Source organism: Physcomitrium patens, chromosome 1, assembly GCF_059467195.1.
Source record: "Physcomitrium patens ecotype Gransden chromosome 1, ASM5946719v1, whole genome shotgun sequence".
In the NCBI taxonomy this organism is placed as follows: domain Eukaryota; kingdom Viridiplantae; phylum Streptophyta; class Bryopsida; order Funariales; family Funariaceae; genus Physcomitrium; species Physcomitrium patens.
The window spans coordinates 20527462-20546415 of record NC_143410.1 but is presented as its reverse complement, the minus strand read 5'-3'; the positions used below and the strand labels follow the sequence as shown (position 1 = coordinate 20546415).

The window sequence follows — 18954 nt, the reverse complement described above, 5'->3', positions numbered from 1 at the left end:
AACCACTTCTTAATACTAAGTTTTGATCTTCTTTGTATAGAATTATCTATCTATCATCAAAGCATCAAGTTTATATCTTCAGTTCTAATCATTCATTTTTAGTACTCTACGTTGAGTTTTATTTATTGTCACACACTGTAAACTCTTTTACATAAGACTACATTGATGTGTATGTAGAGAGTTCAGTGATACTTTTTATAAACTCATAACATTACAATACATAACACATATATGTATATGTAAATATATATATATATATATATATATATATATGTTGTCATTACCAGAAATGAATAAATTGAAGACTTTCCAGGATATTTAACAAATATATATATATATATATATATATATATAATTTTTAAAGATTCAACAATGTAAATGATGAGGTTGCATCACAATGTCATGAAGAATAGACATCCTTCTTAACACAAAAAATTAATTCTGACTACCAGAGCGAGTGTCAAGTGGTCCGGCAAGTCTGCAGACGCCTGGATTTCACCCACAAATATCGGCAACACTCCTGTTCTGAGTGGGCGCATTCCACAATGTACAGTTACACGCAGATATATAAATTGACTTCCTCTATTTTGCAATCCAGAGGGCATGTTTTACTAAGTTTGTGCCTCTTTAGATATTTGTGAACACATGCACAACTCTAAATGGAGACTTTCTTAACCCAACATGTCATCAGATTTCTCGATTGTGTGAACCACTCTTCACCTGAAATTTGTATATATATGTATATATATATATATATATATATATATATATCTCACACTGGGCCATAAAAATAAAAATAAACTGCTCTGCAATGTGTGAGGTTCTGTTAATGGATTAATGTCGAGGATAATCGGTTACTCTAGAAGATAGCTTCTGTAGAAAATAGAGTAGGTTTGAAATGAGCACATGGGCACGACTCTGCAACAATCATTCGATCCAATATATCATGGAAATATATCTTCTTTACACGTGCTTCCCCACACATACTGGGACTATGTCAGCATCCAGTGAATTTATTACATCATATACAAGTTTCAAACATACATGAACAGAAGGGGAACTGACACATATAGTAATAGTGATCCTTTATTTTGCACCTTGCTTACAAACACAGTCGTATATACACCCTTAGGTAAACAGTGAGGATTTAAGCAAGCCTAACAGAAAAAACCAAACGTGCAGTAGCTACATATATATATATATATATATATATATATGCCTTCTTAGGAAGTCGAGCACATCATTACATACAACCATGATTCTCAGGCAGTGGCAACAACAGGCTGGCTAGCGTATTGGTTGCACTTCTTCTCGAGCTCGTCCTTGTTGGCACCAACAATCTTGTCGAGCAGTTTCCCATCCTTGATGAACAAGAAAGTGGGCATTGCACGAACTTCCCACTCTTGAGTGACCTCCTGCAAAACGAGATAACAGAAATCAAGAGTTTAATACAACTGCAGATTGTGCAGACAGTAAAATAACTCAAACGAGGACCAATCCTGGTTCAAAATACACTCGTGGAACATCTTGAATAAAGGATTGCCAAGCGTGGCAGTACCTGAACTGCGTCGACGTCGACCTTCAGAAAGAGCAGCTTCTCAAACTTCTTGCTCAAGTCAGCGAAAATTGGAGCCATCATACGGCAAGGGCCGCACCATGTTGCAGTGAAATCGACTACAACCTGCCCCCAAAAAGATCAAATTTTCAGTTGAAACGCAAAAATCCAGCGACCTAAACACGCGCTACAGAAGCTACCCCACAAGGGGAGGCGAAAATAGTGCATTAGGAAATTGAATGAGAAGAAACATGGTCGCAGTCACGATTACAATTTTTCCAGAGCTCGTCGCCTCGTCCAACTTAGTCTTCCACTCTACAGTATTATTCACAATATGGATGTTCCCGTGGTCGGCAGCCATTTCCGAGGGTCCTACAAATGGAAATACACACAGCTATCAGAATCTCAAACTAAGTGTGGTACGTTGCAGTGCCAGGATCTTCCATAAGCCTCAAACAAAAAAGGAGAAAGGAAAAGAAAAAACAGACAGATAACTGCACATACTGCCACACAAGCAGACTACACCACGCGGCAGACGGAGACAAAACGAAGCACCTCAAGAACAAAGATAGGTACACTTCAAATGCACCTGACGCAGCGGCGTTCAACCAAGAAATTATATTCTGCATCATCTGTCGGACATCAGTATCCAGTTACGACACATTTCAGACAAAAACCAACACCGCACCCCCTCACCACGTCTCCGTCCGCATTCACAGAGAATAAGACATAAAAATTCAGAAACACCGAATATAACTAGACACAGGACCAACTTCTGAATTTCGGTCACCACCGCGATGTTCATAAAATACAGTCCCCTCTTCAAAAGAGCAAAAACGCGGGAAAAAAAAAAAAAAAAAAAAAAGTGGCTCGCGTCCTCTCCAATAAAAACTCTCCTCCACACAGATAATAATAAAATAATAAAAATAAAAAATAAAAACAAGGGAAAACTGTAGGAGAGTCAAAAACCACAATATCACATAAAAACTACTGATTAGCTTTCCTCCCAACCTCCTCAATCACATGCATCGCTCCAGACCTCAAGTTGCTTCAAAACAACACGACAAACCCTGGAAGACCATAAAATTACACACAACCAGCACAGAAACCTATATGACAAATCCTCGACTCATAGAAACAGGACAAGACTCCCAGACAGAAAAATCCAAAACACGACATCTCTCCAGCCGCACCGCGAAAACTCATTAAACGCCGATTAAAAAACAAATTAAAAGCATTCATGAACAATCCGAAAGGAGACAAAACTACGGTTATAAACCTCCACAAGAAATGCTGCAAATTGCGCACGGACTGTTTGTTACCTTAGATACAAAAACGCTACAAAGCAAATACAGCTCTGAGACCCTTAGAAAACAGAATTGCGACGACAAAAGAGAAAAGACGAGCGTGGCGATGGCGATCAAAGAGTACGAGAGGGAGTGTGTGAGAGAGATACAAACTGAGGCTCTCCGTGGGTGTCGAGGGACTTTAATGAGGGTTCACTGGACGACCGGGACGCCGGCACCACCCGGTCTATCCCCCTTCTACCTGTACAAATTTGCGGGTTTCTCAAGCGGTTGAATCTACGATTACGGTAATAATGACTGTCTGTATCCGGTCGTTTTCTGTAGTTACGTTCACACTTGGGCCCACTTCTAGTGAGTTCGTTTCCTGTTCGCGGCGTAGGCTGCTGCCACTGTGCCTTCGTCTTTGGTGAGCCTGGACTCCTCCACGTGGCCGCGCGGAATAAGGGTTGACGTCTATTTATAGGGGTCCTTAGTTGTTATGTTATGGGTCCTTTATTTTTATATATAAACTTTTAGGGTGATGCATTTTTATATGTGCTTTATTAGAATCGGTGAGTGGTGGTTTATGGGAAATGAGAAAAAAATTTAAATTTTTAAATGATATTTGGTGGTGGTTCCAAAATATGCCGGAATTACTACATGTTTCTAAGAATTAGGGGAAACTTCCTTGATTGTTGGATTTTTTTCTTCTTTTTTTTTTTTTTTTTTTTTTTTTTTTCTTTTTTGATGGATGTGCTTATTAGAATAGTAAAAAGAGTATGATTTTTTTATGTGACCCTTGATCAAGCAATATTTAAATAAGACATTTATGCATATGTTTTGTTTTGTTTTTTTTTTTCTCCATTTCATGCTAGTTATGTGTATCTAAGAGATTTTGGCTCTCTCTTCACATGAGAAGAAGATTCAAAAATCTTTGGGAAGCATGTAAAGAAGGGAGAGCAGAAGGCAATGGATGAGGATTAAATGAAAAAACGGCATTGAAAATTAGAGATTATTGATTCCAATGTTTGCATGTATTATCCAAATTTTTTATATTTTAAAGTAATTTCTTGTTTTATAATGTTTGTAAAATAATTTATACTAATTAGGAGCACATCTTTATATTCTTCAAATCTTAATAAAAATTAAATGTAAAAAAAATTCAATATATACAACATTAATAAACACAACATTAATGTCTAAATTTATAGCTCATCAAGCTCAAATCAATACATCGACTTTTAAATAGAAGTTGAGAGTTATTTCAAATATTCTTTGATAAATGTATTTATGGTGTAATGGTTAATTGTACATAATTGGTAACTTTACTCTAAAATCAAATAAAATCTATTCCATAAAAAAATCAAAATATTCAAAAAACAAAGTATACAAAATTCTTTAGAGTAGTTTCATTTGCCACTTGAAGTTATTTAGGAAATTTTTAAATATTTTAGTTCAAAAATTTGAATAATATATATTATTATATATTGAAATATAATTATTTTTGTATTTTTACAATATAATTGAATGTGTAAATATAGATGTGTATATAATTTCAAAGTCCTGAAAGACATCGTAAATATAAACTGATAATTTTAATAATTATATATATATATATATATATATAGAAGAATATTCCAAAAAATAATGAAAAAAATTATTTTTAATTATAAATTTGTTATAACTGGAAATTTTCATATGACTGGAAATTTTCATACATTTAATACCAACCTTTGTGACGTATTATGACATTAATATTATTATTATTTAAATTATTTTTTTACTTTTTTAAAATACTGTCAAGGAGAACATATAGCAAAACTAAATATATTCTATAGATAAAAAGTTATATTTTTATATTGTAATTTGTTAATTAAAATTTAAAAAATAACTATCATAATAATAATAAAATAATATTAAAAAAATTGATTAGATGTAGTAAATTAAGAAATAGAAGAAAAAATATTCAAATAAGGATTTCAAATTATGATTAACTCTTAAGATTTTGTAATTATTTAACATAATTTTGAAAACCAATTTGTAAATTCTTAGCACAAAAATAAATTTTATTTTATTATACTTTAATCAATCATATATATATATATATATATATATATATATATACATATAGATTAACATACATAAATACATACAAACAAGTGCACAGTTTTAAAAATAATAATAATAATAATAATTATTATCAACTAATTGATTAATTACGACAAAAACTTAATTTGCAATCTGAAGCAAGTAAGTTTTAGTAACTTCATATTTGTTGTAGGAACTCTCATATGTTATTACATAAATTATGCAATAAATAACATCAATGCAAATATATCTAATAGAACATCTAAGCTTATACAAGAATTTTTTTAATACCTTGTTTATACATAAAGAAAACTTGTAAATTTTATTATTTAATCAACTAGTTATTTTCGAATTTACTTCTAACTTTGTTAAGATATTAATCAAATATATAATTATATGTTTTTTTTTTTATAAAAACATGAGATTCATCTAATAAAAAAATATAATAATAATAATCTATACAAATAAAAGTCTTGTATAAAAATTATTTTAGAATATTTGGCATAAACATTAATAACTAAGAATATTTTATTTTCATAAACAAGATAAACTTGGTTTTAATTTAAAACAAAAATATCAAGAAAATTTTATTTATTGATTTTAATATCATAAATACATTTATATAAAAAAATAAACATACAATTATATGTTATAATCATTTTAAATACTACTATTTTTTTAATAAAGTCTTTGTTTCTAATTTAATATAATGTAATTTTTTTTAAAAAAGAAATATTTAAAATATCATATATATATATATGTCTATACCCAATATTATGTTATAAAAATAGGAGAATGCTAAATAAATCTAGGTTTTTTACTAAATTGACCTATCCAAGATAAAGAATATAGTAATCAAGATGAATATGGTTGGTGTTTATTGGTTTTGAATCCAATAGTGGAGAAATGAATTTAGAGATCAATTTTTTTTTCTTCATGATGGTTAGAATCAATAGGTAAATTTAGTAAAAGTTTGAGTCTATTTAACATTCTCCTAAAAATATTATTAAGTATAATTATAGTACAATATAAGTTTTTATTCTAAAAGTTTTCATTTAGTAATCATTTGTTAATAGATACTTAGTATTCAATTTTTTCAATTTGCTTGCATACAACCAAGATTTAAACCCTATTTGTTCTACACAAATTTTATGCCACAAAATTTATTGTATTACTAACTATCAATTGTGATTTCACTATTTTGTGGTTTTCCACATCTAATAACCACATAATTTTTTTATGGTCATGTCTAAGACACTCCTTGGATTGAAACACATTATGGAGATGTTTTCTTTTTATTGATATTCAACTAAAATTTATAAGATATGTAAAATCCTATTCAAGATAAATTTGAGTTTTTTTTTTTTTTTTTTTTTTTTTTTTTATAACTATATTTATCTTTTGAGTGTAGTTTCTCATAATAACTCAAACATTATTAACACAATAACATTTAAATTTATTTTAAAATTAATCAATCAAAATTAAGAAACTCCTAAAACTTCTCTCAACGATTCATTTTCCAGTGCACTTTCCACAACCAACCTCAACAAACTCTCAACAATGAGAAGAAACTAGTTTGTTTTTCTTCTTTCCAGACATATCAATCATCGTCACCAAATGTTTCTATTGCCATCCTCCAGCTTCATATTCTAAAATCTGTAAGAAACATACACACAGAAAAACAAAGAAAAAAAACGGATGATATGTGAAAACCATTTACAATTCAGGTGTAAATGGTTTTCAGAATAAAAGGGAGGAATTAGGGAGAGCCGAATGGCGATACCATGAAAACAATGAGCTAAAGAGTGAGAAAAAAGGAGCAACACGAAGACGAAGAGCATGGCAGGATGAGGATCACTCCACTTTATTGTTATATTTTGGACACACTTTCAGGTGGGGTTCTCTTAGAAACCTTGCAAAAAAAATTTAATTTAGGGCTAAAAGAAGATGGATTACAGAACTAAGTTTGGATGTAATGTGCATAAAAAAGGAGGAAAAAAGAGAGAGTTGGGGTGAGTGAGGCGATGTTTACTTGGCATGTAGTCATGACCAACAAAGACTAGCATCACCCAGTTCACCTTTCTCGACCAAAGTGGAACAAAGACGGTTCTAAGCATTTGTTGAAAACCATGAGATTTGCTTGCCCAGAGCCATATCACATGATCCGTGTCTTCCTTCAGGATTTGTTGGATTTAGTTGTGTTGTGTGCAGCCTTGATCGGTGTGGTTGCGGATGGAGATTATTCTTTGAAAGTTCATGTTGTCTGAAAAAAACGCTTCCACTGGCCCAGTATCTTCAGTTACGTGGATCTGAGCCTTCCTTTGATCAAGTCCACCAGCACCATGTTGCAATTCCACATTCAGACCAAAATCTTTTCCTTAGAACTTCCTCGAATTTCGGCACAAACTTCGAAAGTCAATGAAGGAAATGCAATTCTTCAGCTGCAGCAGAAAAAACCCTCACCCTCGAAATCAGCATGATCTAAGTTGGAATAAGCAGCAGTTTATGTCCGAATTGTTGTGCACGTTGATCCACCATTGATAGTCACTTTGAAGTTTATCTTTTCCAAGCATGGTTTCAGATGGGATATGTCGAGGACAGAATGCACGCAGGATCTCAAACATCAACAGTAAAATCATCAAGAATACCCCACAAGAGGAAAAGTAGCCATCTCTCTAAGCTCCTGCCTTCATTCCTTCTCGGCTTACTCTTCGACCATGATGCTCGCTTTCACAACACTAACCTGCTGAATCGCCATTACAACCTCTACCGGGTGGATTGTTGTCAAGGTCACTTGCGATCCTGACGAACACAAGCAACAGGAAGAAAAGAGCACAGGCTGTGGGAGATGGCGGAGAAACATCGCCTGGTCTACCATCCCCTCCCATGTTAAAACATAACTTCCCTATCAATCCGATCTGAATCCTCTTCTTCTTAACGGCGTCGAAAATATTCAGCCACAACTTCGTTAAACGATGACGAGTTTCCTGCTCTATGCCATATCATCTTGGTCGACGACATCAGGTAATGGCGATCTGTGAGCAAATGGTTACTATCCGAACAAAGGAAAGAGAAAGGCGTGTGTTTTTACATGAGGTAGTGGCCTATTTCAAATGTAACAATCAAGTCTTATTCCTTTACATGCTTTGAAATGGTGGTGATCCTCTCTGGCACTCGAACCGGCACAGACTTCAACATCCACAGGAACGATGAACAATGTGAATGCCTCTCCTTATCCAAGGTATTTCCCCTCTAAACTTCAGAACAAAGTTGGTTAAAATACCTCCAAATGACACCAATTGAAAGTCATATTATTTCAATAGGCTAGGCGTACACACAGCATGCTATCAAGTCCACTGCGGTCAAAAACGCTCACTGTCACGTGCACTGTAATTGCTGCATGTGTTCACTTGAGTCGTCGTGCAGATTAAAAGGATCACGATTTCCCATGGCATTCGAAACGTGGTTGTGAAAAGATAAGAGAAAGTAGCAGTGGGCCGAAATGATTGAGTCTCTTGAGTAGAATCCAATTCCGAGGAAACTACTTTTGTCGTTTACTCATGTTCTCATTCGGTAACTAAACTGGATTTCACTGTTACCAACTTGTTCACACAGGAAAAACACAGGAGTCCCTTGTGTGGGGTGATCATCGGAAGTTTGGTCATACTTCGATTGGACTTTCGTTCTTTCGTTGAAGGATAGGCACGATAACGAGTTTTGGTCTCTTTGCCCAGTGACTGTCTAAGTATAGCAGCCTTACTAATTGGGCTGTTTACCACGCAACGGCCAGTTTGCAGGAGAACATAAAACTCACACAAGTGGCGTTTAAGCTTTGCTTCTCCCTTCGGTTGATCATTGCATGCTTCCTTCGTCGCTTACTGCTGAAGATATGTGCTGGGAAGGCTCCCATTGGCCACAATCGATTTCATTATCACTACGGTATTACGAGATGATAATTTTAATAGAGGAATGTGAAAAAGGATTTGAGCTACAACAGCTGAATTGGTGACGGTGAAGCAAATTCTTTCGCATGATCAGTCGAGTTTCTCAACGAAGACTTAAGAATAATGCCATTAGATAAAAGAAAAACCAAGAATATTAAAGAGAAAACAAACAAACAAACAAAAACAATCCAGCTTAGACAGTATTAGAAGGAATATCACAGATCAGGATACGAACGGACTATTCTACTTAAGAAGCGATACCTATTGCTTCGCAAAATTTTGAATATCCTCTCTTCAGTAAACAAAAAGCTTGTTTAGAAATACAGCATGTTGAATCATTGTTCACAAACGATGAGGCACTCAATCTTCGTATTTTCTAGATAAAAAATTACAATCGTACGATTTCTCTGAAAGCTGAAATCAGCCCCTCAACATGGGGAGCATGCATTCGTAAGAGAAATTCAAACTATACACTCTCGTACATGCAACCTGTGGATTGACATGTTGGATGAGATCTTCACCTCTTGCATCTCAGGGCAGATGAGGGACTCCTCTTCGTGGAAGCAATTTTGCAAGGTTGCCTGTGAAGATTTGAGCCATCCGGGAAGAGATGATCTTGTGCTCAGCACAAAATCACAACTCTGTTAGGTCTTTCTTAGTAAAATGTCACCTTCGCCAGGATGCTAAAATCGCAACAAATCTGTAAAGCGGAGCTAGATGTTGCGAAACGCCCATATTCGTGAAACAATTTCTTTGAGCTCAATAACAGTTTGACGCGTACACCATATGACTCGAATCATGAATTCACCAATGGGGTCGCGTTACAAGTAATCCAGGTGCGCTATTTTGGCTGAACAAAAGAAGTCTCTTCACCATTTCATTCACCAAGAGGCCAGAAGGATAAAGGCATTTTAATCGTAGAAAATCGATCAAATCAAGTTTTCCTCACGATATCTTCGTAGAGGTCATAATAAGAGAGAGACTTCGTTACTCGAATGGGCGGGTTCAATCCCGGTCTTCTCCTTAGTGGTCCAGAGGCTTCTTCCGAATTGCGCTTCATTTCCCGAGCTCTTATTCGCTCAGCTTTCTCCATTTGACTAGTGAAGGCCTCGGTGAAGAAGGCGACCACCACATTTAATGTAAACACAACAGCTATAGCCCAAAATGCCATGAAATATATCCGAGACCATCTACTATTCGTAGCAGCTGCATAGCCGTCCATGATCACATACCATTTGTTGACAACGCACAAATTAAACGAGGTGGCCATAGCTGATGCGTAGTCGTTGTAATTGAACGCATCAAATTCCAAAGTCAAGTACTGGGTGCCTGCGAGCGCAGGATTACCTTCGTAAACGAGGCCCCCAAATAGATGCATCCCCAAAAGAGAGAACGCAGAGCAGACCAAAAACTGGAGAGCTAAGATTGGGGCTGTAGCAGGAATCACAATAAGTAACGTTTGGGCCATCAGACGCCATCGTGTAATCAAAGACAGAATAGCGAAAACCCTCAATCCCCGTACTAAGAGCAGATATGACACCCTGTTCAACCAAGGAAAAGGTTCAGTCATGTGAATTCCTCGACTTAAAATAGTGAAATTTCACCAGTGCCGAATTTCGGTTATTTCACTTTGGTCACACAGTTCAAACTCAAAATTTGCAATGTACTTGTTCTGATTAGACAAATATTCAGTAACATTTTAAGGTGAACACTCTGATGCATGCAAATAGTCCAACAGCATCATAACCAAAGCAATAACGAGTAGCTGAAGGGCGAAGGATATGTACCAGGGGCGGCCATTCTGATAGAAAAAAGAGATGAAATGAAGTACTAGAATTAGTGCCGTGACCACAAAATCAAACTTGTTCAATTTGGTGCGCCAGTAAGACTTCCAACCTTGCAGACAAACCTTAAGTAACGCATCCATTGCAAACACCCAGCCTATAAAACATTTACCAACAATTTTCAGTTAGATTATTGACTAAAGTTTGATCTTTCATGAAGATCTTCACGAAAATCTACATATGATGTCTTCATGAGCTGTGTATTATTCATTACCTCAACCTGATTTTCAAAACTATGCATACTGAAGAAATATAATCAATACGAGGCTAAAACATTCTTTTGGTATATAACGTCTAAATAATCTAGTTTAAATACCCCGACAAAATGTCGTCCAAGAAAGCACAAGGACATGGATAGTTGAAAGGGATTACCAAAAAGAAACTCGAGACTGAGAAGCAGATCCTGTGTATTGCCACCCACCTGCATAAGAGAAATTTCACTGTGAGCAGGACCGAAACGTCAAGAGCACAAAGAAGAATCATTTCCAGTATCTCTCATTTTAACATAAGTCGGAGAAGTTGTAACGATTAGCTTCAACATTCTAACTCTAAGAAAATCAGTATGCTTATCAGTTTTCCAGGTTTAGGGTTTAAGACAACTTGAAAATTGATCAAGAAGCACCAAATTGAAACACTTACATTGAATTGGGTGATTGCCGCAGCCAAGGATCCAAGGGTGAATGCCCAAATAACATATGCATATACAGGATGAGTCACAAACTGCATCTCACTTTTACTCATTCGTCGCCGTAGCTGTACTAAATCCGGAGGACTTTCAACCTCTTTTGCTATAACATTACAGAGCTCCTCAAATTCATCAGACCAGATTTTAAAATCTCCCCTTTTGTTGAGAGCTAAGAACAGGTGGCTAGTCCGTGCTCGAATATCAGATATTTCCCTGCTTGAATTCATGATCGAGAGAACATGTTTTCCTTCAGAATCACAAGTAATATACAATATCTTGTATCCAAATCAGCAGATTTACTTTGCTCCCAACATATGATACTAGCGACATCAGAATCCCATGCTTACAATCTGAAACTAATAAAATAAGTTTGCCTAAACAATGTTTGGAGTTACACACCTGTATCGACCAATTGCAAGGAACAGAGCTATCATCGTAGCGCCATCAATCCACTCCTGATGACGAACGTCTAGAAGACTGAACGCTGCTCTTAAGTTTCCTTGCCGTGCAGTGGTTCGTTTAGCTACTTCCACAGCCATCTACAGCGCTCAGCCAAAACAAACAAAAAATTAGCAAGACGGCTTTACCTTCCGTTAGATGTCCTAGATAACATGAACGATACTAATGCTCTCAACTCTCAATATCGCCTAAATAACATTTGGGAAGACATAAAAATTGCTTGATGTAACGAATTGCAGTTCATAAAATTACATTATAAATAGTGCTGTTTTAAATCTCAATTACCCAGTCACAACAAACCACAAACTGACAGACTAAACTCCCAGCCAATTCTGTTCCATAAAATGACTTTGAAGGAGTTACATACAGAGTTAGAAATACCTGAGCTTTGTAGTTGCTGTAAACCACAGAGAAAGCTAAGTTCATCAAGAAGAAGAATCCCACAAGCAAATATGTGGAGAAAAAGAAAAATGCCAATCGATTTGTTCGATAAGCTGTAGCCCAAACACTTGGATTGTTTGCGGTGGTCAGCAGCACAAAGAGATTCAACAGGGAAGTGCCATAATCCTTGAATTCAAGAGTGGATTCGGAGAAGAGAGTCGTGGCAAGCCATGCAGAGAGCATCACAAATACTACCACCAAGACCTGTGCCCCCAAAACATTGGTCAGACCAATCATCAGACCTTCAGTACATCTTGCACACAAATATCTCAACTCCGAACCAGTGCACAAGGTATTCAAGAAAAAAGAAGACTAGAAATCAGGGGAAACTCGAAAAAACCCAAACTTAGAAATGAGGGCCGTCATAGGTCTTTGCATTTTCCGCGCACATCCTATCTAAGTAATGGATCCATGCGTTTGGGAATGCTGAGGGATTAAACCTATCTAAACAATCCATCAGCAAATGATATCCATTGTCATGGTAAACAGAATGGAACCATACCGTAATATCCATAAATGTGTGCACAATAAGCACTGTCATACGGAAGCAACCACGTATAGCCCTGTAGGATGAGAGCAGATCAAGGATGTAAAAGAGACGTCCAAAGCAACGGTCATTTCAAAGTCAGAGACCTTCAGAACAGTGTAAATATCCAGAACGTAGTAAAGACGAGAACAAAGTAAAAACAATTTTGCTTAAAATGCCGGTCGAAATCAACAATGAGTGTGTGGCAAACCTGCTGAATGCAATGGGAATAAGAATCCTCAAATACATCAACATCTTAACGCTCTGGTGTTCTGCTATTCCTAAAGTCGATGTAGCAATGGAGACACACATCGCTACAAGTAAAGCTACCTGCCCGACAAGTAAACCCGATTAAAATGCCAGGGTAGAAAATTTTCATGGGGCAGTTGTTCCAGACGGCTATCGAATTTAGAAACCAAAACCACAAATGGCACCATTTTGTATCAAGATCAGTTTGCGATATGAGCATTGCAGATCCATAAGCATCCTACGTGTGACTGCAGCCAACAAGAATTATTCCTCAAAGACAACTATGCAGGTACATAACACATGGAAACACATGGAAACAATGATTACCTTGTATACAGAATATTGGTTATGCCAAAATCTAGAACCTAAAAAGTATCGTTGCAATACGACAGACCACGCGAGGACCACCGCGCAACATGTCTGCAGCAAGATGGTCATGAAGATTAAAACAATTCTCTAGCTCATACAAATGCGAACACGGCTAACTATCATGCTTTCCAATTCTAATATCGCAGGCGAAGGACCGAATGTGACGATTTGTACATTCAAAAAAGATATAGACATTACCAGGTTATTGCGGGTGACTGCAGGCTTTTCGCCTTGTATTCAGTCAAATCGTTCAAGGGAGCATCAGCAAGGAAATCATACCTCGATCACTAGAGATACATATGGGTGAATGTAAGGCAAGCCGCTGAGAAGATATTTTTTCGGATCACCGCATGGAGTTGGTAATTTGTCATTGCACCAAGCCGGGATCTATGTCGACAAAGAAAACCCTATAAATAAGGAGTGTTACATACACTACAATGGATCCTTGAAAAACTCCATACTCCATACTAACATAAATACAAATCACTGTATTTGAGAGGAAAAAAGAACAACTCTTCTTCGTCTCTCGGTCCAAGAACAGTTCAATTTTGTAAACGTACCTCAAAAAAAGGTAACAGCATAAGAATTACATACACGAGTGCCCTTGCATAAAAAAGCTGGTGGTAAAGAATGAAAGCACGCTTTGCACTATCATAATCTTTGTGATAAACCACAGCCAGCGGCAGGTACCTCCCCTGCATTGCCTGCAATTATGAAATGCGGGCCTTCAGAATTGGAACACAATTTCTACACTTCGCTGGAGTAGACTGAAGCCATCTATGAGCTGACCATGTAGTGCGCCCGTGTAACGCATTGCTAGAAGTGCTAGACAGTTTTAGGAGTTATTGTATGACAAAAAGAGGATGCGAAATGGTCGCAGGTTTTTAAAATCGCTTTTGTAGAACTGTATTTCGCGACTATCTATACATGTGTAGTCTGGACAAAATTCCGCGTATGACAACAATGCTAGACGGTCCAACATCATAGACCGATCAGTGAGAGACTCAAACTGATGACAAGCTCCCACAATTGAGATATACCAGAGACCAAGAAAAAAGAATGTCCCTTTCTCCAATGCTATCTCGATTGAATTCAAGAGCATATGAGTTTTGACAGAGGTTGAAGGTTATTGTATGACATCAAAGATAAAAACGAAAGGATAATTCTCTCCACATTTTTCCAAAGCCTCCTCAACAGCAATTTCGCACCTTGAGAAGCTGGCTGAAGAGCGGGAAACGTGAGGAAATCATATAAGCTAGTGAACGTTGCAAAGACAGCTAACAAAAAGAAAAGCATACAAACGATTCGCCTTTCGTGCTGAGACTTAATAATTAAGTCAAGCCAATTATTATTAGAATTAGAATTCAGTTGGCATATTTACCTGGTCAACCAATGCTGCTGCCATCTCGACATTTGAATGTAATTGATGATAAGGAGGATCCGGTCCGGCTTCTAAATCACGCACCCTCCTTGAACCTGGAGGGTGCAAATTATACCCGGAATACGATGATGGACGGCGTAGAGGGGTTAACAAACCTTCCTCTTGGATTTCAGGTAGTGTATTCCGTCTGAGCAATTGTTTCCTCATCACGTCCTGACCAAAAGCCCTCTTAGCTGATCGATTATCTTTATCTAATGACTCTGAGGGCGCCCTGTGAAGCGGTCTGAAAGAAGGCATTTTTGTCAATAACTAGAACTAAAGATGCAGCCTGAGAATGTCAAAAGTCGCTACCCGAACTGTTCATTACGCCAATCTTTTCTTCTTTTTTTTTTAAGTGCAAGTAAAGCCTGCAGCGTGGGTCTGGGTCGACCTTGTAAGGAAAATCAAATTCGTCAATTTGAAAAGAAGTATGAGGATTAAGCTGTAACCGATGAATAATTTTTCTCTGAAACGGTCATTTCAATGAACAGTCAAATTCGAAGAAATGGTCGACAATCCCAAAGGTAAGGAATTTGTGCTTCATTGCACGCTCTATTCTTGGATTCACAATCTGAACTTTTAATGTACAAGGTGCACTTCAATCTCTTGTCTATTATTGCTCATCATGCTAAGACAGAAGACTTCACGGAAGGTGTGTGATTCAAAGCTATACTGGATTCCACTAAAACGACAAGAGAATTTGATGGTGATTACTAGGAATCGAGCTTAAACAAATCTAAAGTAGCTTGCTGTGTAGGGAAAGCACACTGAGACGGTGACGTTGTAGAAAGATCTTAACTGGAACTTGAAGTTTCTCGCAAAGAGCTCCAAATGGACGAAACCGACAAAACTGACCTAAGCCTCAACTCGCTCCCGGAGAAGAATATCGTGGTTTTCCTCCCACTCTAAACCAAACGTAACACACTCATCAAAGCAAACAGCAGGTCTTCACAGTCCAATTTCACATTTGTGAATCCAGCAATGTCCTAGAAGCACATGGATGCTACAAACCTATGCAGAATGCCTTGCACTGCAGCTTTCCCTCACCAGTGAATCCTCTAGAACAAAAAGGAAACTAAGCTCGAAAGAATACACAGAGGGAATTAAATCCTCTCCCTAAAGCCGGAAATGACGGGGCTCATTCCTGAAAAGAAGCCATCCACTCACTCAGTTAACTTCGAACCTTAAAGAAAAAAGCGAAGCAGTGCGCATGCACGCAGACCAAAAGAAGGCAAAACTTCACAGAACGTCAAAGATCGGCATCTCCACCTCGAAAACCCCAAAAGCCTCGTCTAATCTCTCCCCCCTTTCTTTCAACAACCTTCCAAAATACGTCCCACATGATGCAACTACTCCCGCAACGAAACTTGTCAGTAGCACAGACGCTCTGCCGATAGCTTTTCTTACAACTTCCCCCCTGCCTCGTCCAATAAAAGACAAAACGCCTCGCAAAACTTCGCGAGCATCCCACAGCCGTGACCATAAGAATTACATATTTTTACATACATAGAGCGACGAAAAAGTGTTTCCCATCGTAATCATCCCAAAACGGCGGAAAACGCAAGCGAATTCGAGCTGCAAAGTGGTGAGTCCGGAGCTTCCGAATGAAACACCGCATGTCTCGCTTAAGATGCGCCACCGTTTTCAGACAGACGCTTTCACTCCATCGCCTCGTCAATGGTGCTTCCAAGTTATTTCTTATCCGAGTCGGATCCCACTGTAGCAGTCCACACGCGCACAAAGACCCCTTCCTCCTCCTCTTCGTAACATATACCCCGCACCAGGTCCAATCACCACCTCGAAGAATCTACCAACCGGGCAAAGCAGTAACAACAACATCAACATCAACCAACCAGTCCTTCCTTCGTGTGGGAAGAACAAGCGCACCCTAAGAGACTTACTTACTTGCTTGCTTGCTTCCATGGCGGCTGGCTGCACCGTTTACCGCAGGCTTTGAACACTCTCACACACTCACTCACTCGTGTGGCATGTGCGTTCCATTGCCTGCCCGCGCGCGCAACGCCGCGATCCATTGATCTACTTTTGATTCCTTCTTAGCCTTTCTGGACGTCCGTTCTTTTCTCCTTTTTCCTTTATATTTGGGTTTCTTTTAGTGATAAAGAATTCATGTCAAGTCCAATAAATTGGGAACTTATCAGAATGGGTGTGGTGATGAAGGAGGCGAGAGAAATATGAGAAGGCCCAGCTGGATTGGATGCCTGGCAGTTGGGGTTGGGTTTGGGATTGGGTTGGGTTTGGGATTGGGTTGGGTTTGGGGTTTGGGTTTGGTTTGGGGTTTGGATTGGGATTGGGGTTTGGATTGGGGTTTGGATTGGGGTTTGGGTTGGGGTTTGGTTTGGGTTTGGGGTTGGGTTTGGGGTTTGGTTTGGGGTTTGGATTGGGGTTTGGGTTGGGGTTTGGTTTGGGGTTTGGTTTGGGGTTGGGGTTGGGGTTGGGGTTTGGTTTGGGGTTTGGGTTAGGGTTTGGTTTGGGATTGGGGTTGGGCTTGGGGTTTGGTTTGGGGTTGGGGTTTGGTTTGGGGTTTGGGTTAGGGTTTGGTTTGGGATTGGGGTTGGGCTTGGGGTTTGGTTTGGGGTTGGGGTTTGGTTTGGTTTGGGATTGGGGTTGGGGTTGGGGTTGGGATTGGGGTTTGGGTTGGGATTGGGGTTGGGATTAGGGTTGGGGTTGGGGTTGGGGTTTGGATTGGGATTGGGGTTTGACTTGGGGTTTGGGTTGGGGTTTGGGTTTGGGTCCATTCCAGATTCTGCTTTGTTGATGATGCTTCCACTTCTACTCCACCTCTCAACACAACAAAGCCTGGCACATGTCTTCCCCCCTCCTTTTGACGTCTTCTACAGCCCTTAGGGTTCTATTTATATATGAATTATGTCTGTGCCCCCCCCCCTCCTTTCTTGAGTGAGTTCTCTGCTCTTGTAAAGCCTGGGGGACACTGTGTGTGTGGTCGTACTGACTGCAAAGAAGTTCAGAGAATAGATATCCTTGAGTTTCAAAAAAGTGTCTTGATCTCCTTGATCAACACTTTGCATCACATATTGAAAATTGACACTCATCTCTTGTACATCTAACAATTAAAAAAATGAATGAAAATATTGTTTTCTTTTTTTGTATACGGTTTTTTACACTACTACCTACGGTAAACAAATCTCCTCTGTGTCATGAAAAATAAATAAATAAATCTGAGAATAGAACATCACCTTCAAACACTTTTTTCCTATTTTTGTCTGTTGCTTCGTTTTCTTTTGGGTATATGACTCGGGGATTTGGTGGAACTCTGTACGCGTATCAAATTTTATGTGAAATCTGATAATCTAAAACATAAGATAATTAAACAATAAAAATTTACAAAAGATTGAAAGATATATCATAACCAACCCCATCACCAATCATCAACAAACCTATTGTCAATGATTGATTTTCGGTCCTACAAAGTTTTCTGATTATTATTATTTTTCTCAATTGAGAATTTCACGGAAGAGTTTTAGCAAGAAAACAAAAAGATTCAATGTTAATTATCCCCCTCCCCTCCCTTCACTGGAAAAGGTCAGCCCAGCAAAGGGGCTCTGTTCCCCATTCAGATGAAAGCATGCCGCCCCATACAAATTCGTGGTCAATCCAATAATGCCACGTGTAAAATATATGTGTGGGTGGCGACAGCGGATGGGACGACACGTGGCGTTAATCCACGAAGCTTACCAACTGTTTTGAAGGGGTCAGTCAGTCTTCACATAACTGAAGCCATTTCAATTGTCCAAAAAATAAATAAATTTAAAAAAACAAAATAAAGGACAGAAGAAATATAAACAAAAACTACTTTGCATTAGAGAACATTTTGTAGTCGGATACATGTGATCTGTACGTATACCATAACACGTACAGTTATAATTAAGTGTCTTTATAGAATTTAGATGTCGAGGTTTTCATTTTTTTAAAAAATTAATTATCTTTTTAGTGCCAGATTTTAATTTTGTGGAAAGTACAAATCTTACGAAAATTAACATGGTTCCAAAAATCTCAAAATCGACATTGTCTAAAAATCTAGAAATGAAATCTCACTATGATTTTATAAA

The 18954-nt window shown here is 37.8% G+C and overlaps 3 protein-coding genes across 9 annotated transcripts; all 3 read right to left on the bottom strand.

Moving 5' to 3' along the window:
* Positions 1-1068: 1068 nt before the first annotated feature.
* On the bottom strand, positions 1069-3002 carry LOC112279564 (thioredoxin H-type). Of its 5 annotated transcripts, none has more exons than XM_090252979.1 (5): positions 2878-3002; positions 2111-2187; positions 1827-1927; positions 1559-1681; positions 1069-1415 (listed from the first exon to the last, which is right to left on the bottom strand). In XM_090252979.1, exons 3-5 carry the CDS (start codon positions 1914-1916, stop codon positions 1263-1265), a joined length of 366 nt encoding a protein of 121 aa, XP_090109105.1. In that variant the 5' UTR covers positions 1917-1927; positions 2111-2187; positions 2878-3002; the 3' UTR covers positions 1069-1262. The 5 variants fall into 5 exon arrangements, with proteins under 5 accessions (XP_090109105.1, XP_024369955.1, XP_073392379.1 ...); XM_024514187.3 differs by having other exon boundaries at positions 2145-2187; XM_073536278.2 differs by having other exon boundaries at positions 2111-2178.
* A 6164-nt stretch (positions 3003-9166) lies between these two features.
* Positions 9167-16501, bottom strand: LOC112284387 (two pore calcium channel protein 1). Of its 3 annotated transcripts, none has more exons than XM_073536262.2 (13): positions 16373-16501; positions 14828-15110; positions 14007-14150; positions 13726-13833; positions 13405-13497; positions 13040-13158; positions 12805-12865; positions 12243-12506; positions 11802-11941; positions 11357-11615; positions 11090-11138; positions 10661-10814; positions 9167-10414 (listed from the first exon to the last, which is right to left on the bottom strand). In XM_073536262.2, the coding sequence occupies exons 2-13, from the start codon at positions 15032-15034 to the stop codon at positions 9808-9810; spliced, it is 2205 nt and encodes a 734-aa protein (XP_073392363.1). In that variant the 5' UTR covers positions 15035-15110; positions 16373-16501; the 3' UTR covers positions 9167-9807. The 3 variants fall into 3 exon arrangements, with proteins under 3 accessions (XP_073392363.1, XP_024379941.1, XP_024379909.1); XM_024524173.3 differs by lacking the exon at positions 16373-16501 and adding an exon at positions 15666-15808; XM_024524141.3 differs by lacking the exon at positions 16373-16501 and having other exon boundaries at positions 14828-16335.
* On the bottom strand, positions 15392-16918 carry LOC141045775 (uncharacterized). Its single transcript, XM_073536265.2, has 2 exons — positions 16772-16918; positions 15392-16673 (listed from the first exon to the last, which is right to left on the bottom strand). The coding sequence occupies exons 1-2, from the start codon at positions 16787-16789 to the stop codon at positions 16365-16367; spliced, it is 327 nt and encodes a 108-aa protein (XP_073392366.1). The 5' UTR covers positions 16790-16918; the 3' UTR covers positions 15392-16364.
* Positions 16919-18954: the final 2036 nt, after the last annotated feature.